Genomic DNA, 27,343 nt, shown 5'->3' with positions numbered 1-27,343 from the left:
TTACGGTTGTTTTTTTTTTTTTAAATCCTTTATATCCAATCACAATAATTATACAAGAATAACCCACCACCTTAGTGATTAGTGGGTCTTAATATTCTATAATGTTATTTACAATTGCAGCTACTACATATTAATTTGCAAGACTACAGAAAGTATTACTTGGGTTAATGGGCAGATTATTTCTAATTTTAACATTAATTTCTAATAACTACTGGTGATTTTTGTTAACTGTCTGCAGCGTTACATGTGTACCAGTGTTAGCATAAACCTACTTGAGTGCCTGGCTCATCGAGCTAAAACCCGATGAGCGTGCCCCTGACACAAGGCAGGCAAGGAGTTTATTGTCGCTGCAGGTTCCTAGTCTACTGTCCTATTCTATTCTATTCTATTCTACTAAACTACTAACTAATCTACGTCATATCCGGTGCATGTGTCAAATCCGTGAAATAGATCACCCCAGTACCCCTAGTCCTGCACGCGGCGGATTCCAACCGTTTAGTCGACCTACGAACAGGCGGTACGGGATCGGAGTGCTGGACGCGATTGGTGATTAGCAACTGGTCACGAAAGTCTCTCAAGAATATTGTCAATACTTTTCGTGATACCTCGTTGGCTAATGTATTCAGTGTTTGAAAAGTCTCTTCTTGTCTCAGTAGGTCGTAAGTATTGTTACTCGGCTGTTGTTGTCGTAGTGCGGCTGCTACATCATCGAAAAGGGGGCACTCGTAAACCACATGGTCAGGAGTACCCTCTGATGCGCCACAGTCACACGCGGGCGACGCCCTCTTCCCAAACCGACATAGATATGATCAGTGAAGAAGTGGAACAATCCCCGAGTCGGCTCAAAATATTGCATTCCCATTCTCTCCCTTATATTTGGTAAGAACTGGAAAGTCCTTCTGCCAGTTTCGTCCATCTCCCATAACTCCTGTCATAAATCTTCACCCCTCCTCCTTAGCCGGCCGCGGTGGTCTCGCGGTTCTAGGCGCGCAGTCAGGAACCGTGCGACTGCTACGGTCGCAGGTTCGAATCCTGCCTCGGGCATGGATGTGTGTGATGTCCTTAGGTTAGTTAGGTTTAAGTAGTTCTAAGTTCTAGGGGACTGATGACCACAGCAGTTGAGTCCCATAGTGCTCAGAGCCATTTGAAGCAACCCTCCTCCTTATCTCACTCTTATCCCTAACAGGTGCTCCCATAATTTCTTCTATTTTTGTGATGTTGTCTTTCTTAGCCCAGTACCATGCGGCCTGCTCTCTTATTTTGATGTCCAGAGAACAGAGCCCCATTATGACTAACAGGGCTCTCCCTGGGGATGTTCTATAAGCCCCCACAGATCTTAGTAACACGTTCCTTTGTACCCTTCTCACTGTCATGGCGGGCACCACCCTCGTGAGCCTGTGTGCCCAGACTCCCGAGCCGTAACCCACTACTGACGTTAATATGCTGTTATGATATAATAAATATAAATATATAAGGTTATGTTTGGCTACTTGGAGTCCATCTGCAGCCATTCATGGAATTCTTGTTCTAAAACGATGGAATTTTTAGGGACGATAATGCGCCATGTTCGCGGTTGGTTTGAAGAATTTACTAGGTAATTCGAGCGAATGATTTCGTCAAGAGAGCCGGACGTGAATGGCTCAATATTTCAGCAGAGGACTTCCAACCGCTTGTTGAGTCCATGCCACGTCGAGCTGCTGCACAAAGACGGACAAAAGGATGTCCGAGACTATATTAGGAAGTATCCCACGACTTTTGTCACCTCAGTCTATATTCGATGTTGGCTCAGTCGTAATGCGTCGAAGTGTGGGCACGGACTTTTTGACTACTCTGCGTATTAGCTCCAGTGAGGTGAGTAGATGCTGGGACTGGACAGCGTGACTCACCTGCGTGGGCGAGTCGTGGTAGACGGAGAGCGCGACGGCGAGCTGCGGCACGGCGGCGGGCAGCCGCGCCAGCCTGGTGGAGAAGGTGGCCAGCAGGCGGCCGGCGCGCTCGCGCAGCTCCGCTCGCTCCAGCAGCGACGACAGCCGCAGCAGGTTCAGGCACGACACCGAGTTGCCCGACGGCTCCGCGCCGTCCTGGTCTGCAACACGCGCAGCACACGCCGCTCGCTCTATTACTGCGCCTACTGCACTTTCTCTCTCTCTCTCTCTCTCTTACTTCACTGGTTCCACCAAATTAAAAACGCTGAAGCTAACACCGTGTGACATCGCCTCTTCATCTACATCAAAACTCAACAATTTACACTTAAGTGCCTGAGGGTTCTTCGAAACACCATCAGATTATTTCTCTGCCGTTCCTCTCTCTAACATCGTGTGGGGAAAAACGAACACTCAAATCTTTCTGTACGAGTTCTGATTTCTCTTCTTTTATTACGACGATCATTTCTCCTATGTAGGTAAGCGAAAATAAAATACATTGTGCAATAAGATTAAAAGATCGCGTTTTCTAAACCCCGTAACTGTCTCCCAAACCAACGCATAAGTTTGAAATTTGTCTCAAAGATGCCAAGCACCTTCCTCTCTAATGGTGGAAAAGCGTGACGCCCTGTGACGTCACTCTCGGATCGGCGACGCTTCAAACAGCAAGGTGTCGCCACATATGAAATAAAGGGCACAGCTCAAGACTTCTTGTGATGTGTAAGGTGGGCTAATGATGTCACATTGGCACCAAATTTCGCCACAGTTCAACCCAACAACACCGTGGACATGCCACACGATAGGGAACTTTTCGCAGCCTCCCGGACCCACATTTCTACATCTACATCTACATCCATACGCCGCAAGCCACCTGGCGGTGTGTGGCGGAGGGTACCTTTAGTACCTCTATCGGTTCTCCCTTCTATGCCCGTCTCGTATTGTTCGCGGAAAGAAGGATTGTCGGTATGCCTCTGTGTGGGCTCTAATCTCTCTGATTTTATCCTCACGGTCTCTTCGCGAGATATACGTAGGAGGGAGCAATATACTGCTTGACTCCTCGGTGAAGGTATGTTCTCGAAACTTCAACAATAGCCCGTACCGAGCTACTGAGCGTCTCTCCTGCAGTCTTCCACTGGAGTTTATCTATCATCTCCGTAAAGCTTTCGCGATTACTAAATGATCCTGTAACGAAGCGCGCTGCTCTCCGTTGGATCTTCTCTCTCTCTTCTATCAACCCTGCTACGGATCCCACACTGGTGAGCAATATTCAAGCAGTGGGCGAACAAGTGTACTGTAACCTACTTCCTTTGTTTTCAGATTGCATTTACTTAAGATTGTTCCAATGAATCTCAGTCTGGCATCTGTTTTACCGACGATCAACTTTATATGATCATTCCATTTTAAATCACTCCTAATGCGTATTCCCAGATAATTTATGGAATTAACTGCTTCCAGTTGCTGACTTGCTATATTGTAGCTAAATGATATGGGATCTTTCTTTCTATGTATTCGCAGCACATTACACTTGTCTACATTGATATTCAACTGCCATTCCCTACACCATGCGTCAATTCGCTGCAGATCCTCATGCATTTCAGTACAATTTTCCATTGTTACAACCTCTCGATATACCACAGCATCATCTGCAAAAAGCCTCAGTGAACTTCCGATGTCATCCACAAAGTCATTTATGTATATTGTGAATAGCAACGGTCCTGCGACACTCACCTGCGGCACACCTGAAATCACTCTTACTTCGGACGACTTCTCTCCATTGAGAATGACATCAGTTTGGGTTCCGGAGAAACGTAGCAACATGCGAGCCAATACTGAGCAAATGGCTTTCCATTGAAGATGGTTTAAAGGAAGGCAAGTTTACTTCTGTAGCATTTGTAGCTTAAGAGAAAGCTTCTGAGAATTTTGACTGGAATACACTCTTTAAAATTCTACCGATAGCACGAATACATAAAATATGTACAAATACTGGACTGGAGGTATCAGAGTAGAACGACGTCAAAAGGAGGCATTATTTGAGAATGGTGTGAGGCAGGGTTGTGGCCTATCCCCGATGTTATTCAACCTGTATATTGAGCAAGCTGTAAAGGAAACCAAAGAGAAATTTGGAGAAGGCATTAAAGTTCAGGGAGGAGAAAAAAAAAAGGTTTAGTGGTTTCCCGATGATACTGTAATTCTGTCAGAGGCAGCAAAGGACTTGGAAGAGCAGTTGAACGCGTGGATAGGATCTTGAAAACAGCTTGTTTACAGTTGTTAGTCCAAGGGAATAATCAAAGTTTTTGGACGGAAGGTGTATTTAACAATCAAGATAACATATAATGTTTGATATTATACACACTGATCAACCAGAACATGACCACCTACCTAATACCCGGCATGTCCATCTCTGACACGGGTAACAGCGGCGATGTGTCGTGGCATGGAAGCAGTGAGGCCTTGGTACGTCGCTGGAGGGGTGTTGGCACCACATCCTGCAAATTCTGGTGAGGGTGGCGATGAGCCCTGCCACCACATTCAGTCACAACTCAGATGGGTTAGATTGGGTTCAGGTCTGGCGAGTAGGGTGGCTAGAGCATCAATTGTAACTCACCACTGTATTCCTTGAACGAGTACATCACACTTCTGGCCTTGTGACATGACACATTTTCTTATTGAAAAATGAGAATGCCATAGGGAAACATGACCGCCAGGAAGGGATGTACGTGATTTGCAACCAGTGTTGGATACTCCTTGCGATATTCTTTGGCCATCATGGTGCCTTGCATCTGCTCCACTGGACTCGTGTATGCCCACATCAATGTTCCCCAGAGCATATTGCAGCCGCCACCAGCTTGCCTCTGCCTAGCAGTATACTTGTCAAGGAACTGTTCCCCTGGGAGACGACGGATTCACGCAGTCCCATCAGGATTATGAAGAAGGAATCCGAATTCATCAGACCATTCAACGCTCTGACGCTGCACCAACGTCCAATCCAAATGCTCACGTGCCCATTTCCGTCGTAGTTGTCGATGTCCTGGTGTTAACATTGGCACACGCATGGGTCTTCGGCAGCAGAGGCTCATCTTTTGGAGCGTACTGAGGATTGTGTGTTAGGACACACTTTACTCAGCATCAAAGTCTGATCTTAGCTCCGCCACATTTCGCCACCTGTCCTCTTTCACCAGTCTGCTCAGCCTACAACGTCCTACATCTGTAATGAGGGGTGGCCATCCAACCTCACGAAGTCTGGACGTGGTTTCACCTTAGTTTCGCCAGTTGTAGAAGATGCTCACCACGGTATTCCTCGAACACCCGACAAGTCGTGCAGTTTCCGAAATGCTCGTGCCGAGCCTCCAGGTCGACAGAATCTCCCCTCAGTCAGACTCAGATTATTCTCCCGCCCCACTGTACACAGGCAGCACGCTCACTGATACTGCATGCACAGCGCGTGTGTCTAACTAGAAGCCGTTCCCCGCCAGGTGAAGCCGCTATCACCTGGACGGGTTTACATCGATAGTAGGTCGGTGGTCATAATGTTCTGGCTAATCAGTGTGTATATATTTATACAGTATAATAGTAGCAGCTATTGTTAATATATAATGAAGAATTCAAACAATATTGAAAACTGAATAAATAAAACAAAAAAAAGGAATATAACTGAAGTAATTTGTACCTTATTTTCATCATAAACCAGCTGTTCCTGGCTGTCTTGAAAGAGTTCAACGTTTGCCAGCCAACGATAATTACACGTATATTTAGAGCTACGTATACTTACGAAACAATTGTATGCTACCCCCACTGGTCTGTGTGTGCCTCGGTAATATCTATCACATTTTTACACAGTCTTTTAATGACATTTTAGTCGTTTTCTACATTGTTTTCCACTATGAAACTAACACTTCTTGTTATTCTTTTAGTTTGATCTTCGGATACATCATGTCTAGTTTGATACTCGGAGCGTCCACTTGATCTTAAGGGGAAGAGTTGCTTTTTTGAAATGCGATGAGCAATTAAATTAACTGTAGTCCATAAATTTTGATCTTTTACAGATATTTGTAAATCGTAAGCTAACTGCATTCCCACTCTACGACGTGATGAGCGGGACCTCCTTTACATTCACAGATTGCCTTGTTACCACTCGGGAGGACGACGGTTCAATCCCGTCCGGCCATCCTGATTTAGGTTTTCCGTGATTTCCCTATGTCGCTTCAGGCAAACGCCTGGATGGTTCTTTTCAAAGGGCACGGCCGATTTCCTTCCCCATCCTTCCCTAATCCGAGCTTGTGCTCCGTCTCTAATGACCTCGTTGTCGATGGGACGTTAAACACTAATCTCCTCCTCCTCCTTGTTACTACATCCCACTCGAAGTAGGTATTGTGTTAATAGACGCATCATACCTCGCCGGGTTGGGGGGAGGTTAATATCGCTCATACGAAGTTGTTCCCAATGCTTGGGAATATATTAATAGAATCAAAATACGCTTTAGTTACTCAGTTAATATGTTCCTCAGCTGCTGATGTTCTTCTGATCAAATGCTTAGTAATATGCTGCACAACCGTCTTGCAGTGCTTCTAGTGTCACAATCATTTGTCTAAGCTATAGGGCCGTAAAGTCGTTGACTAGTTCTGATGGCTCCAACCAATAAAACTCTGGCTGTAAAGTACCATGTAAAGCAATATCCAACGGACATATCCAGGGAACCACCAGTAATGTACCGTAACATATTTTGTGCGAAAGACACTTTTGAGCCTCAGAAATACGCTGCGCTGTGTTCGTCACAGTACTGTTCTGTAGCACATTATTAGAAGACGGCACGTCCTCGATTAGACCGCCATCGCTAATCCTCAAATTTCAGTCCCGAAATTTTGGGGCCAAACTCGCGTTTTAAGGGATCCACACACTTTCATTAGAGAGTTTACATAGGTAATTTTACCGGAATCTTGTCTAGTTGACCGGAGAGCGTGACCTTGAAAGGTTGCCAGCAGCACTCTCCCGGCACTCTGGAGCGGAATGTGAGCGGCCGAGCGGTGACGTGGATTTAGAAGGCGAGGCGGCAATCGAGGGCACGCACTCGGCCAGTGGCGTGGCGGCTCTCGGGAGGAACGCGTGCGGAGAATGCGGCCGGAACTGGGCTCGAGTGGCGGGCCGAGCCCGCAGCAGGCGGCTGGCACGTGGGGGCCGCCCGCCAAAGATAGCGCTGACAGGGGCGCAGGCGCCGCCGGCAAACACTGCCGCCACACAATGCGCAGCACGCCACCTCGGCTTCCTGCCTAACAACTGCAGCACCTACACCACATTCTCTCTGACATGTCAACCTCTCCGTCTACATACATACTCTGCAAGCCACCATGCGGCGCATAGTGGAGGGCCCGTTGCACCATAACTAGTCATCTAGCCTCTCCCTTTACAACGGTGAATGGGGCGAGGGAAAAACAACTGCCTAGATACCTCCTCATGAGCGCTGACTTCTCTTATCGTATCTTAATGGTCCTTACGCGAGATGTATGTTTCCGGCAGTACAATCGTTCTGCAGTCAGTTTCAAAAGCCGGTTCTCTAAATTTTCTTAACAGTTGGCTTCCCTCCAGGGATTCTTATTTGAGTTTCCGAAACATCTCCGTAATACTTGCATAGTGACCGAACCTATGGGTACCGATATTTTTAAATTTGAATCCATCTGGAACCTGAAAATGCTCAGTGACCGTACTTATTCCAGTTCGTTAAAGAAGGTACATCAATAGTCTCAACTTGTGTTTATTGAAGCAGATCTACATTTCGATCAATGCTAGAGGTAATACAACTGCATATATGTTAACACCAAAGTATACTTGTTTAAATTTTACGAATAAGTTGATGGTAGATACCAGCTGATAAAGGTAACATATTTCAGCTGTTATTTGGCATTAGTCCCTCTTGGACTATATACGTAAAGGGGCCGCTGTTTACAGTAGCAGGCCTCAGTGCACGTCATACTTGACTATGGCGCCCTCTATATATATCTCATGTTACAGTAATCAGTAATGCATTGTGTAGATGTAGTTCGTAATAATATAAATAACCAATTCTCTGTCTCTCTGTGTATATATATATATATATACTAACTATACATACTATATATACCAACTCTGTATGTATATATATATATATATATATATATATATATATATACACTAACTTTACCTGTTGGTATGTTCCATCCACTTATGCGTGAAATTTATACAGTTGTACTTTGGTGTTAACATCTATGCGATTGTATTCTAATTGGTTCCTGTATCAAGTCTAGCACTGAAGGCAGTCACTGAGTGACCGAAATGTAGATCTGCTACAATAAATACAAGCTCCTACTGATGCTGTACCTTCTTTTACAAATATTCGTAACAAATCTAGCAGTCCGCTACTGAATTGCTTCGATGTCTTCCTTTAATGCTACCTGGTGTCTCCCTACAGTCACTCAACAACACATTCCTATTCACTACAGCGTCATCAGAAAACAGTAGCAGACAGCTGTTGGCCATTTCCCATTGTTTATGTATACAGAGAAAACGAGCTGTCCTATCAAGACATTCCCGGGACACTCCTGACGAAACCTTTGTCTCCAATCTTAGTATGCTGAATCAGGAGTGACCTTTCTTTGTTACAGCAACATCATCAGCTACTGACACGGATGGACGTCTTCCGTAGACTTTCATATGCAATGTGGTTTTTCCATCATACATACTCACGCCTTCAATTCATATTAGGTCGTCTCTCTACCTCTCCTCACCTCTTGGAAACCAGCGCAGATCTTCCTCGGTACATCTTCCATCCACTCACACTTAAACCTACCTTCCGTCGGTGCGTCGGAACCTGTTGCGTCGCACCGAGTCCCACTCGCGACCGCGCCAGAATCCACGCACTCTGCGCGATGTGCGGGACAAACCACGCGACCTAGCTACAGGTCCGCAGATTTATTGGGATGCATTTATTAGCCGACCCAAATCAATCTTCTGGACTGACACACTATCAAACCAGTGTACACATGAGACACCAGCTTCTGTTTCACCCGCGCGACAGGCCTAAAATTGTCGCTACTCTTATGCCACCAATAAACGCACTGCAGTAGTTCAACTACAATCAAAAAGATTCCGCGATACGACCACTAGACTGGAAACTGCACAACGCTTAAAGTTCATACAACACCTTCCACCGATAATCTCAAGCTAAAACATAACAGATTAACAGTAAGGAGAAAAACACACCAAAATACCACACTTCAAGTTTCCACGGAAATAAATATAATTTATTGGCTCGCCATTCCATCTCGTCCATTAAACACCAACGCATAGCTTTCCAGTTCCCTCTACAACATAATTTCAAGTTTTTACCTCCTGAAAGAGTGTACTCTCGCTACACGTCAACAATCGTCTAGGAAACCGAAAACGAATCAATCAGAAATGCACATCCGCGCACGGGAAGACATTTTTAGATTCTCTCCGTATTCCATGCTAAAATAATAACTTAGCTGATCACGAAGATCACGTACTTCACACTTCAGAACTACACTACGAAACCATAACATTGAGCCCAAAGGGCACACAGATTGCCTCCTACTCCTACAACCCACGTGGCTGACGACTGGTTCCTTTTCGCTTTCGTAATCCACGCAGCTTCCCTAAATTATTTTTGATATCCGTCCCTTTCAGTCAGTCACAACCTCAGGAACTGAATTCATGCGTTTCCCTTGGCTGTTTCCTGCTCTCGCTAGTAGTACTCTTCAGCAAACAGCTGCTTCCTGCCATGGCTTTGCGAAGTCTATTTCCGATATTTGCTGGAAAATACCAGCCATTCTTGGGAAATTACTCACTCTCGTAATCCGCACAACAGGCCGGGCCCACAAGCCATATAGGATAACAGAAAGACCTTCACATTATCTACCAGCTGGACAAAATGCCCTTTACCTGGATCCCAGAAACCAGCTATGACAGTCACAATAGCAACAGGACGAACCGATAGGCAAGGCCAGGAAAGATACAACACAACATGGATACTTGTTCTGCCCACCTTCACTGAACTGTCATTACGATCGTAATCACATCTTCCATTCCTGTCTGCTACCTAATAAATTTCATTGTTTTCATGGCTACCCTGATAACTCTCAACATGCGATGCTGAGCAACCTTCAGTGTGTGAATACTTCCGGTATTACACCTACATATATACTACACAACACCACTGTACGGAACATAACGGAGGTTATTTAATACCTACATTAGCCAGTCCTTGTCTCATTCCATTTGCGTATGGTGAGGGGATTGTAACAGTGCGTCTATGAATTCCTTCCACGTCTTGCTTAAGCACTCTTCAAGAATTCCACGCACTGGAACAGCACTCTAAAACAGACCGAATTCATATTTCGTAGCAGGGGCTTACCTTAAAGGAAAGGCGACTCGATGACTCTGTCGCAGACTACATTATCCCAACATCTGGGGTTTCATTACCAATGGGACCAGAGTTTTTTTCTCTGTAAGTCCAGCATCGTACCAAATGGATCAGGGACTTTAGCCGTTCACTATAAAAAGTAACGTTAAAAAAACCTTCAGCCATCTGTATTTTGAGTGTAATTTATTTTTGCGACCAGTTTCGGCGATACCCTATGCCACCTTCAGCTCCCTGACCAACGTGTAGGAGGAATCCGATCTCACATGCAGTCGAAAAAGGGGCCAGCATTTAATAACTGGCATCCGTAGACTTCTAGTTTCAACAATGCGATCCTTTCGTTCAACAACTGAAGACTGCGCAAAGACTTAATGGTGGCCCCCTGCTTCAACTACACAGGAGACTGGAGTGCTGGCATGGTGAAATGCCGAACTGGTCGCATAAATAAATTGCATTCAAAATATAGACGGCTGAAGGTGTCTTTAATTTTACATTTTGGATTTCATTCTGTCATTTATCGCTTGTTTTGTCTCTGGTAACAACTTGGCAATGTCACAAGCGCCAAGTTGCACGGTGGATCCGAGTCCGTAAATTGTAGGTCTCCTTATAACTCGATGAGTCAGTCAGTACAAAGGTTGGAGGAAGGGAAGCACCACGCTAGTAAGGGATTACGTTTCCAAATCAACTTTCGAGGCGAGCACAGCTTTATTTTTCTTATCCGAAGTTTCGAATCGTCTAGAAGCGTTGCGAATACGACCGTCCAAAACTTCACTTCAGAATGTCTCAGTTACAAAAGAATTCGAAAGTACGCCTCGGGTGTTACAGATTTTGAGACTTCGTTATCCAGCAAGAACATCTCTTTGTCGCACCGAAACATACATGCTATGATTGATTGTACTGCTAGTGTATCTCTTAATTTAATTTGCCTTGGCTATTCGAATTTCATCATCAGTCAGGGTACACACTTCTGCAGTGAAAAGTGAAATCACTTACCGCATGTTACAAATGCACAGACTGTTTATTTTCGCAGTCAGTTTAACTTTCAGAACGCACATGAAAAGCAACAACTGTGCTATGCACTTGGGCTATTTGGCCCGCATTATCCAGCCAATTGCCCTTTCCTCTTACGACGCGTTTCGCATTTTACTGCAGCTACAAACGTAGAGCACGTAACTGTAGATACACCACTATATTCCCAAACTATTTTATATTCCGGGCAACGGCAGCAGTTGAAAGCACGATGTTAGGAAGAACTCCGCTTACAGCTCGTAAAATTGTGTAGGTTCACCTAATGATGCGGCTTAAAGCTGCGAAAACAGTCGTTTTAGTAAACAACAGTTTTACCAGCTGTAAACATCATACCACTATATTCTCTATATCAATCAGAATTCCGACAATGGGGCCTACACGCAAAGTAAAATATAACTTTTCCTCACGCTTGCATGTACAAAAAAAAAGTCATCCATATTTACAAGCAGTGAGTCACGGAACATTCCGCTATGAGTGTCGCTGTACATTCCGCCGTGTGTGTCACTGAGCGTCCCAGAACTCCGAACCAAATGTATCGTTTCCGCGAAGACACTTCAGATGTGTTGGCAGCCTCTGGAACCACCTGCTACGAACTCGGCAGATGCCTCGCCAAACATCTCCAACAGTTCACAGAATACTGCTAACGACACGCACCCCGTCGTATTCGGCGCCAGCTGGCAAGGAGTCGCTCTCTGCTCGGATCGCGTGTCGTCCTACCACGCTGCCATTGTACATCTCGTACAGACTCTGCAACGCGAGCCACGTCTCTCCTATGACGGCAGAGAATATGTATTTTGCAAACAGTGCCTGCTCGAACTACAACAGAGAAATTAATAAAAGTGCCAAATGAACACTGTTGGCCAATATATCCTAGCACCACGGAGAATACCAAATGACGAAACTATACTCATTGTGCGAATAGAGTAAAGTGCGATATTACTTTGGACAACGGATATCAGTGGGTTTGCACATTTCACACATCGGAATGTTGAATCGCTGATTAAAAATAACTTTTCGTGAACAGCTGTCCAAAGGGAAAATTTTCACCTTCTAACGTCTATTCATTGTGGCTGTTAGGTTAGGTTGCATGCATTACCCCGCTTGAGAGAGACGTGGCAGCAGAACAGTCATCTTTTAACGAGAGCTTGGGCCACAGATGCTGTCGGACGTCAGTGACCAGCTGACCGCTAAATTCGAAGGCTGTTATTTCTACAACTAATGTAAAAAAATCAAAACACTGCTCCTTTGCCCTTTGAGAGGGTCCACTTAAGATTTTGGAAGAGAGTTATTAATTACAACTAATGTACAGAATCAAAGGACAACTCCTTTGTCCATTAGAGTGTAGTTTCTAAGTATTGTGTACAACAATAGTGGAAGAGTTGGGTGCAGGTTGAAAGGCAACGCGTCAAAATTACTTTTTCTTCTGTTGTGGGAATGAAAGTGGTGGATTCGTGTAGGATAAGCTCCGATTTCTATTTTATTCTTTTTACTCGGGAAGGCAGTTAGGTTGGAACTGCTAGAAAATTATTGGTATTATTAGATTTTTTCGATGAATCAGGACCACGCCAACCAAAGTACTAATTTTGTCGAATAATCACCAGTGCTCCAGTACCCCGTGTTAAATTTTGTAGACAGAAAAAAGGTTTATTCTTTCACCATTGCAATTTTAATGTCGTAGTATTTCTTTGAAGATGGTAAAAATATTTAAATGAGGAATAGGACAAGTAACATCATTAAATCAGCGCAGTCAGATGCAAAAGAACTTTTACAATATAAATCAAAGGTTATATATTTATTTCCAGTGAAATAATAACACCATTTCTTTTTGCGCATCGGCTATCCTGCGATATCTCTGAGGAAAGGATAATGCTCGGGCAGCTAGCCGCACATTAAATACACACCTCAGGAAAAGTCTGGTTCAAAATGGTTCAAATGGCTCTGAGCACTATGGGACTTAACATCTGAGGTCATCAGTCCCCTAGAACTTAGAACTACTTGAACCTAGCTAACCTAACGACATCACACACATCCATGCCCGAGGCAGGATTCGAACCTGCGACCGTACCGCTTAGAACCGCTCGGCCACACTGCCGGCGGAACAGTCTGGAATTTCATAAAGTTCACTACAATGACTTCTTACGTAACCCATTGAAAAACTGTGAAATCTTTATTTCAAGATGATGATTATCAGTCTTTAGTAGTGACTATGTCTCCCAACACGCGTATTAGTTCTTCCACTCTGCGAGACCATCAAATTTATCTTGGAGTATGAGGTCCTGCTCCTCAATGGCATCTTCAGTGGCGTCCTGAAGATTGTCAGGTGGATTCGGACGATGTGCAATGGCCACCTTCAACAGCTCCCATGCGTGCTCCATTGCATTCATGTCTGGGGACTGTGCGGGCCAATGCACTAGGTTGATGTTGCACCTCTGAATATAGAGACACTGCTAGAGTACGATGCGGTCTTGCATTGTCATCGACTAGTATGGAGCTTCACGTTTGTGGGGCCTCACATTCGTTTTAGGACCTCTTGGACGTATCGGCGACTAGTCAAATTGCCGAAGATGGGAATTAGAGAGGCCCACCGTCCCATCGTTATTACCTCCCAGAAGGATACACTCCCACTTTCCTGAACGTATCGGCGTTCCTGGTGTCGTCTATCGCTTCTCCAAACCCTAATACGTCTATTGCCGGGTCGCAAACCAATCCTGGTCACATCAGCAAACATGACATTACTCCATACGGCAATGGTCCAATGTTCACGTGCAAAAGCCCAGGTCCTTCGAATGTGTCGGTTCCGTTGGTTCAGTGCAAAACTTCTCACTAGTCTTCTGGAATGAAGACCACCCTGATGCAATCTTCTACGCACTGTTTGGTCTGAAATACGAATCCCTGTTGCCCGGGAGAAGTCATTCCCAATATTTCTAGCAGTTGATGTTGAGCGCCTGCGAGGTGACAGTTGAAAGCAACGTTACTGCATATGTGTTGTCATACGACGACGAGCACTGCGAGGTCTGTCGTTCACAAGACACACCACTTTGAATGACAAGTAACCGACCGGCAACGTCTTACTGTGTATGACCTGCAGACAGTAAAGTCACTATGCTGATTCTATCTAAGTGTTGTGTGCATCTATGTGGCATTTTCCTGCAGTGCTGAACACAAACTGAATGAAACTGTTGTTGATACTAGGTTGCTCGCGGTGTGGCGCTGCAGCAGCTGTAGACTTACATGACTGAGAAAAGGCCACAAAACATGCCAGTAGTAACCACCGTCCAGTATGTGGGCTCTAACTGGACAGCTCATGAAGTGGCTACGTCAATGAGACCTCTAGTATCGTAGACTACTTTGTACGACAGTAATCCAAACTTTTTTTGAGCAGTGTCGTTACTGCCATTCAAACTCCGATCATATATTTTTGAAGCTAAAAACCATAATCTGTTTATCCTGGCAGACAGAATTCTGAGTTGGTGACATCTTTAAGGAGAAATCATTCCACCCCGAGTATCTCGTAAAATACGTAACAAGAATCCGAGTGATTTGTCATAGTATCATTTGTCATAGTATCATTCAGCAGTTGGCAGTTTCCTAGAAAACCATAACTTTTAACCGGCTATGATTATACACCCCCCATGAACCATGGACCTTGCCGTTGGTGGGGAGGCTTGCGTGCCTCAGCGATACGGAAAGCCGTACCGTGGGTGCAACCACAACGGAGGGGTATCTGGTGAGAGGCCAGACAAACGTGTGGTTCCTGAAGAGGGGCAGCAGCCTTTTCAGTAGTTGCAGGGGCAACAGTCTGGATGACTGACTGATCTGGCCTTGTAACACTAACCAAAACGGCCTTGCTGTTCTGGTACTGCGAACGGCTGAAAGCAAGGGGAAACTACAGCCGTAATTTTTCCCGAGGGCATGCAGCTTTACTGTACGGTTAAATGATGATGGCGTCCTCTTGGGTAAAATATTCCGGAGGTAAAATAGTCCCCCATTTGGATCTCCGGGCGGGGACTACTCAAGAGGATGTCGTTATCAGGAGAAAGATAACTGGCGTTCTACGAATCGGAGCGTGGAATGTCAGATCCCTTAATCGAGCAGGTAGGTTAGAAAATTTAAAAAGGGAAATGGATAGGTTAAAGTTAGATATAGTGGGAATTAGTGAAGTTCGGTGGCAGGGGGAACAAGACCTTTCGTCAGGCCAATACAGGGTTATAAATACAAAATCAAATAGGGGTAATGCAGGAGTAGGTTTAATAATGACTAAAAAAATAGGAGTGCGGGTAAGCTACTACAAACAGCATAGTGAACGCATTATTGTGGCCAAGATAGACACGAAACCCACGCCTACTACAGTAGTACAAGTTTATATGACAACTAGCTCTGCAGATGACGAAGAAATTGAAGAAATGTATGATGAGATAAAAGAAATTATTCAGATAGTGAAGGGAGACGAAAATTTAATAGTCATGGGTGACTGGAATTCGGTAGTAGGAACACGGAGAGAAGGAAACGTAGTAGGTGAATATGGATTGGGACTAAGAAATGAAAGAGGAAGCCGCCTGGTAGAATTTTGAACAGAGCATAACTAAATCATAGCTAACACTTGGTTCAAGAATCATAAAAGAAGGTTGTATACATGGAAGAATCCTGGAGATCCTGATAGGTTTCGAAAGATTATATAATGGTAACACAGAGATTTTGGAACCAGGTTTTAAATTGTAAGACATTCCCAGGGGCAGATGTGGACTCTGACCACAATCTATTGGTTATGAACTGTAGATTAAAACTGAAGAAACTGCAAAAAGGTGGGAATTTAAGGAGATGGAACCTGGATAAACTGACTAAACCAGAGATTGTACAGAGTTTCATGGAGAGCATAAGGGAACAATTGACAGGAATGGGGGAAAGAAATACAGTAGAAGAAGAATGGGTAGCTTTGAGAGATGAAGTAGTGAAGGCAGCAGAGGATCAAGTAGGTAAAAAGACGAGGGCTAGTAGAAATCCTTGGGTAACAGAAGAAATATTGAATTTAATTGATGCAAGGAGAAAATATAAAAATGCAGTAAATGAAGCAGGCAAAAAGGAATACAAACGTCTCAAAAATGAGATCGACAGGAAGTGCAAAATGGCTAAGCAGGGATGGCTAGAGGACAAATGTAAGGATGTAGAGGCTTATCTCACTAGGGGTAAGACAGATACTGCCTACAGGAAAATTAAAGAGACCTTTGGAGAAAAGAGAACCACTTGTATGAATATCAAGAGCTCAGATGGAAACACAGTTCTAAGCAAAGAAGGGTAAGCAGAAAGGTGGAAGGAGTATATAGAGGGTCTATATTAGGGCGATGTACTTGAAGACAATATTATGGAAATGGAAGAGGAGGATGAAGATGAAATGGGAGATATGAAACTGCGTGAAGAGTTTGACAGAGCACTGAAAGACCTGAGTCGAAACAAGGCCCCGGGAGTAGACAACATTCCATTAGAACTACTGACAGCCTTGAGAGAGCCAGTCCTGACAAAACTCTACCATCTGGTAAGCAAGATGTATGAGACAGGCGAAATACCCTCAGACTTCAAGAAGAATATAATAATTCCAATCTCAAAGAAAGCAGGTGCTGAAAGACGTGAAAATTACCGAACTACCAGTTTAATAAGACACTGATGCAAAATACTAACGCGAATTCTTTACAGACGAATGGAAAAACTGGTAGAAGCCGATCTCGGGGAAGATCAGTTTAGATTCCGTAGAAATGTGGGAACACGTGAGGCAATACTGACCGTACGACTTATCTTAGAAAATAGAGTAAGGAAAGGCAAACCTACGTTACTAGCGTTTTTAGACTTTGAGAAAGCTTTTGACAATGTTGACTGGAATACTCTCTTTCAAATTCTGAAGATGGCAGGGGTAAAATACAGGGAGCGAAAGGCTATTTACAATTTGTACAGAAACCAGATGGCAGTTATAACAGTCGAGGGGCATGGAAGAGAAGCAGTGGTTGGAAAGGGAGTGAGACAGGGTTGTAGCCGATCCCCGATGTTATTCAATCTGTATATTGAGCAAGCAGTGAAGGAAACAAAAGAAAAATTCGGAGTAGGTATTAAAATCCATGGAGAAGAAATAAATACTTTGAGGTTCGCCGATGACATTGTAATTCTGTCAGAGACAGCAAAGGACTTGGAAGAGCAGTTGAATGGAATGGACAGTGTCTTGAAAGGAGGATATAAGATGAACATCAATAAAAGCAAAACGAGGATAATGGAATGTAGTCAAATTAAGTCGGGTGATGCTGAGGGAATTAGATTAGGAAATGAGACACTTAAAGTAGTAAAGGAGTTTTGCTATTTGGGGAGCAAAATAACTGATGATGGTCGAAGCAGAGAGGATATAAAATGTAGACTGGCAATGGCAAGGAAAGCGTTGCTGAAGAAGAGAAATTTGTTAACATCGAGTATAGATTTAAGCATCAGGAAGTCGTTTCTGAAAGTATTTGTATGGAGTGTAGCCATGTATGGAAGTGAAACATGGACGATAACTAGTTTGGACAAGAAGAGAATAGAAGCTTTCGAAATGTGGTGCCACAGAAGAATGCTGAAGATTAGATGGGTAGATCATATAACTAATGAGGAGGTATTGAATAGGATTGGGGAGAAGTTTGTGGCACAACTTGACTAGAAGAAAGGATCGGTTGGTAGGGCATTTTCTGAGGCATCAAGGGATCACCAATTTAGTATTCGAAAACAGCGTGGAGGGTACAAATCGTAGAGGGAGACCAAGAGATGAATACACTAAACAGATACAGAAGGATGTAGGTTGCAGTAGGTACTGGGAGATGAAGAAGCTTGCACAGGATAGAGTAGCATGGAAAGCTGCATCAAACCAGTCTCAGGACTGAAGACCACAACAACAACAACAACAACAACAACGACGATTATACACCGTATTAGTTCCACAGGTACAACCTTCTGCAATCTGAGCGTATGCTGGGCCAAAAATAATGCAGAGGCTTGTGCGGCATATTTAACAGTAGCTGTCGCGGTCGTGTTACGTAGCCAGCTTAATAAAAATAGGATAAAAGACGGTATCTGATAACAGGATTAACTCTGTAGGTGATTCGGGGACATACAGGATTTGAAATTTAGTAGAGCTGCCACCTCTGGAAGCAAACACAACTTAGGATATAGTCCACAGGTAGGCAACCGGCTGCCCGCAGGCCGATACCGGCACGCGACATCTTCAATCCAGCCCATGGAAGAAATTCGTGGGAAGTGACGCTCTCGCATTGTACTCTGCCCGTGACGCGTTTTCGGATATTCCTCATGCTGCTGATCGCATTTTTTCAGTTTGGCTTTTGTACAATACAGCCGATATATCTTACTTTCATGTAATATATGCCGTTTAACATTTAAAAGGAACGAAGAAATGACGAACTAATTTATTTAATATTACGGGAACACATGCCTATCCCAGGAGACATCAAAAGTATTTTTTGGACAAATATTTAAAAATATTAAAACTTTTAGTATATATTATAGTAAATATTAAAAAAATTTAGTATCCACAGTGTCTGTGGATACTAAAACATTAAATTTCAGACACTCTACTGACCTGCCTATGGACAAAACTCGCAAAGTTACTCCTAACTGGTTGCGTCTGGGATTGCCTGTTTCATTGCCGTCTTTTGTTATTCTATTCTCTCTCGTACTAATATAAATTTTTGTCCATTATGTTCGTATTAGAACACTGCAACCCTTGAAACTGAAGATAATTTATAATGAATTAACCGCAAGCAGTTGCCTTTTAGGCATGAAAACGCCAATTTTGAGGTATAATTTGTTGGAGTGTCGAGAAAGGCGTGCCATTAACATTGGTGCGTTACCTCATAAGCGGAATATCACGGTCGCTATAGTTTTTTCTTATGCGCTAGGAACGCTACTGTCACGTTACCTGACGAACCGGCCCGAGAGGTTAAGGGGTAACACCACTCCAACGGCCTAAAAAAAGCAAAGCGTTTTCTTGACTTTTTTTGGGGAAGGAAAGGTGATAGAGAAATAACACTTAGACTAGTTATTGAGCCTATATTTAATTTTATCCGAAAATATTACAATATGGCGACACTGCAGCAACGCCCCCAAGGCATGTCGAATTTGGGGCGATCTGCGGCACGTCCTAACTGGTGCCATTTTGAAAAAAGAAAAACAATCTATGTAATCTTGTAATCCACATGCGTGTAGCCAGAGAAACACGTACGGGACGTCAGAAATATTGATTTTTGTGTAATTGGCCAGCGTTTGAATAAAGTCGTTCGATTTTCACCAAAAAGGGACAGTAATTTGTTAATAAATATTGTCTAAATTAAGTACCGGAAAATCCCCTACGTGGTTTCACAGTTGTTAAATTTTCAGATAAAAATATTGAAAATTATTGGAGTTATGCAGCGTGCCGTTTTGAAAAATCATATTCCGAGAAAACCGCATGTGAAGCTTTGAAACGCGTTGTAGACTCGAACAAATGAAAAAATTCTACCTTTAAAAAACTCTATTACTCTGCTGTCCTAGGATTGCCCTGTCGTACTGTTGCCGCTGCGACCGAAATTCGTATCCATTAGTTCATCATAGAAGGATTGAAATATCGGTCGTGGTAATTCCGTGAACACACAAAACATCCCAATTACGTTTAGCCCTACTCCAAGCAGGCGCGCATTGTTAGGACGATTCGTTCCATATGTTCCGTATGAACTTACTACTTGATATAACGACTTCTGTGCAGTTTGGACAAGCAATAATTATTGTGAAGTCGAAGCCTCAAGAACTTCGTTCTTACAACGCGATGTAAGCATTGTACGTTTTACGTTTCAGTGTTAAGAAATAACAGAGAAAACGGCAAAATAATATTAATCCTACAGCTCAGACCGTAATTCACATCAAAATCCTGGTGTGTCTTATAGTTTCTTACCAAAGATACTGATTCCTTCCGAACTGCTCTCAGCCTCATATTTATCCTTTGGACGCCGAGTTGGATAGGTTGCTTTCGTACTCTTTGTGCCCGAGTACACTTTCTTACCACTCATTCTTACTTGTAACACAAAAATTTATACTATAAGATCACAAATAAACCATAAAAAGTTAATACGCGGGGCTGATGACCTTGACGTTTAGACCCATAGCACCCCCCAAATGAATCAATCAAAAGTCAATACTGCACACAAACATCATGATTCAAGCGAAACGTCTTTCTTTCTTGTACACTTGCTGACGCCAAGCTAATGTAGTGTTCTTTTGAAATGCTTTTCACTACAACCTGCTGTCAGACCCAAAATCTCAACTTATGCTACACACTACTGATATAGTGCCCCTTGTCATTAGCCTCATTACTCGCGGCATCTGGCTGATTCCCGTAAGATTTCAACCCTGCTGTACATATGCACTGGGTGGATCATTGGACGTCATCACTTTAATTATATACACACATCAAAAAAAGTCTTCCATCACCCCGGTTCCCAGAACTCCTGAAGACATACTTTGATTGTGGATACTGTATTACAGACACAGTCCCTTTGACTGTTCAGAGATGTCGCTAAACCCGCCCAAAGATGTAAACAACCATGCATGAACACCGCCTATTAGACGGAGATGTACGACAGCCGATTAGTTCTAGTCATTCCACCACGAAGGAGGTAGACGGCTCGTGTTGTCTGTAGTTCAACCATGTCTAGACGGTCAATACCGCGGTTCGATCGCGTCTGCATTTTTACTTTGTGCCAGGAAGGGCTCTCAACAAGGAAACTGTCCAGGCGACTCGGACTGAACCAAAGCGACGTTGTTCGGACACGGAGGAGATACAGAGAGACAGGAACTGTCGACAAGCCTCGCTCAGGCCGTCAAAGGGCTACTACTGCAGTGGATGATCGCTATCTACAGATTATGGCTCGGAGGAACCCTGATAGCAACGCCACCATGTTGAATAATGCTTTTCGTACAGCCCCAGGACGTCATGTTACGACTCAAACTGTGCGCAATAGGCTGCATGATGCGCAACTTCACTCCCGACGTTCATGGCGTGGTCCATCTTTGAAACCACGACACCATGCAGCGCGGTACAGATGGGCCCACAACATGCTGAATGGATCGCTCAGGATTGGCATCACGTTCTCTTCACCGATGAGTGTCGCATATGCCTTCAAAATGGTTCAAATGGCTCTGAGCACTATGGGACTTAACATCGGTGGTCATTAGTCCCCTAGAACTTAGAACTACTTAAACCTAACTAACCTAAGGACATCACACACATCCACGTCCGAGGCAGGATTCGAACCTGCAACCGTAGCAGTCGCACGGTGCCGGACTGAGCGCCTAGAACCGCGAGACCACCGCGGCCGGTGCATATGCCTTCAATCAGCAATCGTCGGAGACGTGTTTGGAGGCAACCCGGTCAGGCTGAACGCCTTAGACACACGGTCCAATGAGTCCAGCAAGGTGGAGATTCTCTGCTATTTGGGGTGGCTTTATGTGGGGGCGACGTACGTCGCTGGTGGTCACGGAAGGCGCCGTAACGGCTGTACGATACGTGAATGCCATCCTCCGACCGATGGTATAACCATACTGGCAGCATATTGGTGAGGCATTCGTCTTCATGGACAATTCGGCCCCCATCGTGCACATCTTGTGAATGACTTCCTTCAGGATAACGACATCGCTCGACTAGAGTGGCCAGTATGTTCTCCAGACATGAACCCTATCGAACATGCCTGGGGTGAACTGAAAAGGGCTGTTTTGGACGACGTGACCCACCACCCACTCTGAAGGACCTACGCCGAATCGCCGCCGAGGAGTGGGGCAATCTGGACCAACAGTGCCTTGATGAACTTGTGGATAGTACGTCACGACGAATACAGGCATGCATCAATGCAAGAGGACGTGCTGCTGGGTATTACAGGTACCGGAGTGTACAGCAATCTGGTCCACCACCTCTGAAGGTCTCGGTGTATGGTGGTACAACATGGAATAAAAAGGGCGGAAATGATGTTTATGTTGATCTCTATTCCAGTTTTCTGTACAGGTTCCAGAACTCTCGGAACCGAGGTGATGCAAAACCTTTTTTGACGAGTGTACATGGTGTCTTTCTTTCGGACATGTTGAGAATTCTGGTCTGACGGGAGATGTGCTAGAGTAGTCCGTGTGGTTGTGGTGGACACTGTGCCTGTATGGAGTAGTGGACAGCACACTGCCTAGCAAGCGGGGAACTCGGGTTCAAATCCGGTCCGGCACAAATTTTCAACAGAAAATGGAGAGAGACATACTACAAAATTCAAACATTAAAGTCGGAAGTGAAGTGTGCCTCAGTAGATCAACCAGCATTAACAATGCCCGCAAAAGGCAAAGATCCAGGTTAAGTCGAAGACCGGCATACACTTCTGATCAGAAAGTTTCAGAAAGAAATTATGTACTAGAAGACAAAGTGATATCGATTCCATTCCGTACCTGCCAATAAATTACTGGGAACGACATAATTTACAAATTCAATTTTTTCGACGGATACTTCCGCAAACGTTTTGTTCACTCGATCTCTAAACCAACAGCGTTCTTAATTTGTAGAACTGAGTACACGCAACCTGGACCTCCCTCCCCCCCTCTCTCTCTCTCTCTCTCTCTCTCTCTCTCTCTCTCTCTCTCTCTCTCACACACACACACACACACACACACACACACCATTTCTCCTAGATACCGCCACCCGCCACTTAACCCCCCCCCCCCCCCCCAAACGACAATTTTTTTAAATGGGCCGAACCAAAGACTTTAAAAGACACTCCATTGCTTTTTGAGAACATTTGGAATAAAGAAAAAGAGTCCAAAAGAGTAAAAATTATAATACAATTACCTGCTACATAAAATGAATACAAATAAAATGACAACAATTACAAATCGGTGTCCTTTCTGCCAGTAGCATACAAAATATCGCCGAAGATACTTTCTACAAACAACTTGGAGAATATCGGCATGCTTTTCACAAGTGAAGGGCCTACACAGAACAGATTTTTAACTTAAAATCAACAATTTGCCACAGCATGTTAATCAGCAAATCTATAATATCTTTTTCAAGAAAGCATTTGATTCTGCAGACAGATAAGCAATGAAAGAAACTCATTAGAGGAATTCGTGTTAAAGCAAAATTAACAAACATGATTGGAGAAACTACAAATACGATATCTAAACTTAAATTTATGAGAGAAATACTCTCACCCATTTGAAATAAAAACTGTTGTTAAACAAGGGGACACACTTATCACTTTTATTGTTCCCTTGTGTTTTCGACAAAATTATAAAGATCTTGGATTTAGAGTTAAAATTCACAAAACTGAACCAATAATCCCGGGCAGAAAATTGACTAGAATTTTGCAGACAATTTTGCAATACTTTCAGAAAATGTGACAGAACAAGTTATTCAAATAAACCTTCTGGAAAGCACGGCGTGCCGAACTGGTCTCAGAATTTCCGCCGGAAACATTTAAATGATGCACCAAAGTACATAGAAGTACAAATAAGTAAAGAAGAGTGAGGCCGTAAATTTAAATATCTTGGAGAGACATCTACCAGAATGGGGTAGAAAAATTTGCAATAGCTATAAGAGTTAACAAATGGGAAATGACATATGGTTTGACAAAATAATATCTACCTCAAGAAATACGTATCTAAAAAGAAACTACTAAAACACTATGCCACGGTCTTGAGAACAGGATGTTTATATGCTGAATGGTTAACGATGAATTATAAGCTAAGCAGAGTAGAGGAACTTGAAAGACGGATTATTAGGAAAATAAAAATGGCTCTGAGCACTATGGGACTTAACATCGGAGGTCATCAGTCCCCTAGAACTTAGAACTACTTAAACCTAACTAACCTAAGGACATCACACACATCCATGCCCGAGGCAGGATTCGAACCTGCGACCGTAGCGGTCGCGCGGTTCCAGACTGAAGAGCCTAGAACCGCTCGGCCACCCCGGCCGGCTATTAGGAAAATAGTGGGGCAATACAAACTATAGGTGTTCGGAAAATGAAAAGTAGTACGGACGTGTTATTAAATGGTTCAAATGGCTCTGAGCACTATGGGACTCAACTGCTGTGGTCATAAGTCCCCTAGAACTTAGAACTATTTAAACCTAACTAACCTAAGGACAGCACACAACACCCAGCCATCACGAGGCAGAGAAAATCCCTGACCCCGCCGGGAATCGAAGCCGGGAACCCGGGCGTGGGAAGCGAGAACGCTACCGCACGACCACGAGGGACGTGTTATTAAAATATAGAAAAAATATTAAAACTAATGGCAAAGCGAAAGCCAACTTCTTTAGACAACACTACCGAATGAATGAGAACAGACTAATGAAATGAATATTCTAGGAAAAGAAATCAACATACCATGCACTACAGAAATTAAAAAAGAACAAGAAATAAACAACATCGAAGAATCGGAAAAAAAACTTTTTTTAAAGGATAAACTATTAAGCTTAGGTTTTCAAGGTAGAAGAAATAAGAAATCGGGAAAGTAAACATGAAACATGGGGGGGGGGGGGGGATGAAGGAGAACTGTAAAAATTTACAACAGTAAAGAAAGATGAGAAATTGAAGTTATTACGTGATCAAAGTTCGTCAACATTAAAGTAACTAAATCTGAAATATTTCTGGAGCAGGTACATATTGTAAATGACAATAACGCTCAAAATACAGCTGTAACACAACTGGGCTCGCGTTAGGTACCAAAAGGATGAGTTGAGTGTAAAGAATATAGGTTTGTTGCCGAATCCTCACCATGTACTTTTCGGTAATCTGTTACTTAGCCTTCAGTCCGAATGATAGATTCTTCAGGCGAGGCGTCAAGTGAGACTTACCGAGCGAGATAGTGCAGTGGTTAGCATACTGGACTCGCATTCGGGAGGACGATCGTGCAAACCCGTGTGCGCCCATCCTTATTTTGTGTTTCTATGATTTCCCTAAATCACTTAAGGCAAATGCCAGGATAGTTCCTTCGAAAGGCTAAGGCCAATTTCCTTCTCCATCCTTCCCCAGTCTAATGCCCTCGTTGTCGATGGGACGTTCAACACTAGATTCCTCCTCCTCCCCCTCGAGTAAGTCCTGAGTGCCTAAGTTTCGCGACATGATGCCATGGTGTACGATAAGGTGTCGAAGATGAGTGACTGTAGGGAGATACAAGAAGACTTAGACAAAATTTCCAGTTGGTGTGATGAATGGCAGCCAGCCTTAACTGTGGAAAAATATAAGTTAATGCGGATGAGTAGAAAGATCAAACCTGTAATGTACGGATGCAGTATTAGTAGTGGCCTGATTGACATAGCCAAATCGTTTAAATATCTGGGCATAACGTTGCAAAGCGATATGAGATTGAACGAGCATGTGAGAACTGTGATAGGGAAGGCAAATGGTCGACTTCGCTTTATTGGGAGAATTTTAGGAAAGAGTGGTTCACCTGTGAAGGAAACCGCATACAGGACGCTGGTGCGACATTTTTGAGTACTGCTCGAGATTTTGGAATCCGTACCAGGCCGGATTGATGCAAGACATAAAAGCAATTCAGAGGCGGGCTGTTAGATTTGTTACCGGTAGGTACGAACAACACGCAAGTGTTACGGAGATGCTTCAAGAACTCAAATGGGAATCCCTGGAGGGAAGGCGACGAACTTTACGAGAAAGGCTATTGAGAACATTTAGACAACCAGCATATGAAGCTGACTACCGAACGATTTTCTACTGCCGCCAACATACATTGCGCCTAAGGACCACGAAGGTAAGATACGAGAAATTCGGGCTCCTAAGGAGGCATATAGACAGTCGTTTCTCCCTCGCTCCATTTGCGAGTGGAACAGGAAATGACGAGTAGTGGTACAGGGTTCCCACCGCTACGCACCATACGGTGGCTAGCGGAGTATCTATGTAGATGTAGACGATACCAAATAGTGCAGAGCGTTCCGTGAAGTTGATGTAAACGTGGTGCTACCTGCAACACACAGCGAACAGATGAGAACAGTAGGACGAGCAACGGATCACCTTGCGCACCATTTTTGTGATGGCAAAATAAATTTAATTTACACCTCCATTAGGCTCCAAGTAGTAAATGTAGGTCAATGCTGGAAACCAGTATTTAAAAAAAAAGCGCTAAAGCAACAGCTATCGAATAAACGTGCCACAAAATATTCCGCTGATATCCTATTTAACATACAGTGGATTCCCATTCCGTGTTTTAAATTATGAGGTTTTTCGCTTTGCTACATAGCATTCTTTAGAAAGTTGGCCAAGGAAGAGGAAAAAAGCAAATACAGATAACCGTCACGTTACAAGGAAACAGTTTCCTGGTCCCACCCATTCCGTGCCGGCGTTCTTGTTGGCAAATGCGGCTGCAGAGAATCTCCCTGTCTGTTATGAGGGATGAAGTGCCAAAGAGCTTTGCCGCTGCAGAGCTGACAGTATAATTTGTGGGATGGAATCTTGTGAACGACGCTGTCAGTCAGACTACGCAAATTACATTTTTGCCGCCACTGATGGATTCTTGGCACGCATCAGACGGTGCACGGTTTTAGCTCCCATTACTCTACAAACAACTCGAATGAAATGCTTATTTATGTTCAAGCGGAAGCTCTTCAGCAGACGATAGCACACAGTGCACTCACTCACTAGCGCATTCTCCCTGTTGGAGCGGGGAGGTCGGTATGCAAATTAGGTTACACGAGTATTAAAACACTAAATAAAACAGTCCCGTGACGGAGAGTAAAAACTGAATGACATTACTTTCGCGTTCAGAGACAATTACCGCGACTTCTGTAAGTCCGCGTTAGAAATAATCGAATAGTTCTATCCCACGCATAGGATATGCATGTGCGTTGTTAATGGACGTTCCACCAACTACGTATTACTGTACACCACGCACCTGTGCTGAACTGAGGTACGAAACTCCGTCCTGTCGGAGATCAGATTATGGA

At 43.9% G+C, this 27,343-nt stretch overlaps 1 protein-coding gene across 1 annotated transcript in view; it reads right to left on the bottom strand.

Annotated features, from left to right (window-relative positions):
- LOC124775116 (spermatogenesis-associated protein 20) overlaps positions 1 to 27,343 on the bottom strand; it is a 274,485-nt gene that overhangs the window by 50,550 nt on the left and 196,592 nt on the right. The window contains exon 11 of the mRNA XM_047249951.1: positions 1,887 to 2,086. Coding sequence (XP_047105907.1) covers positions 1,887 to 2,086 — 200 coding nt within the window. The remainder of the gene's footprint in view (positions 1 to 1,886; positions 2,087 to 27,343) is intronic.

The sequence above is a fragment of the Schistocerca piceifrons genome, chromosome 2, assembly GCF_021461385.2.
Source record: "Schistocerca piceifrons isolate TAMUIC-IGC-003096 chromosome 2, iqSchPice1.1, whole genome shotgun sequence".
Lineage (NCBI taxonomy): Eukaryota > Metazoa > Arthropoda > Insecta > Orthoptera > Acrididae > Schistocerca > Schistocerca piceifrons.
The sequence above is the reverse complement of the archived record's forward strand: the minus strand, read 5'-3'. Positions and strand labels throughout refer to the sequence as shown.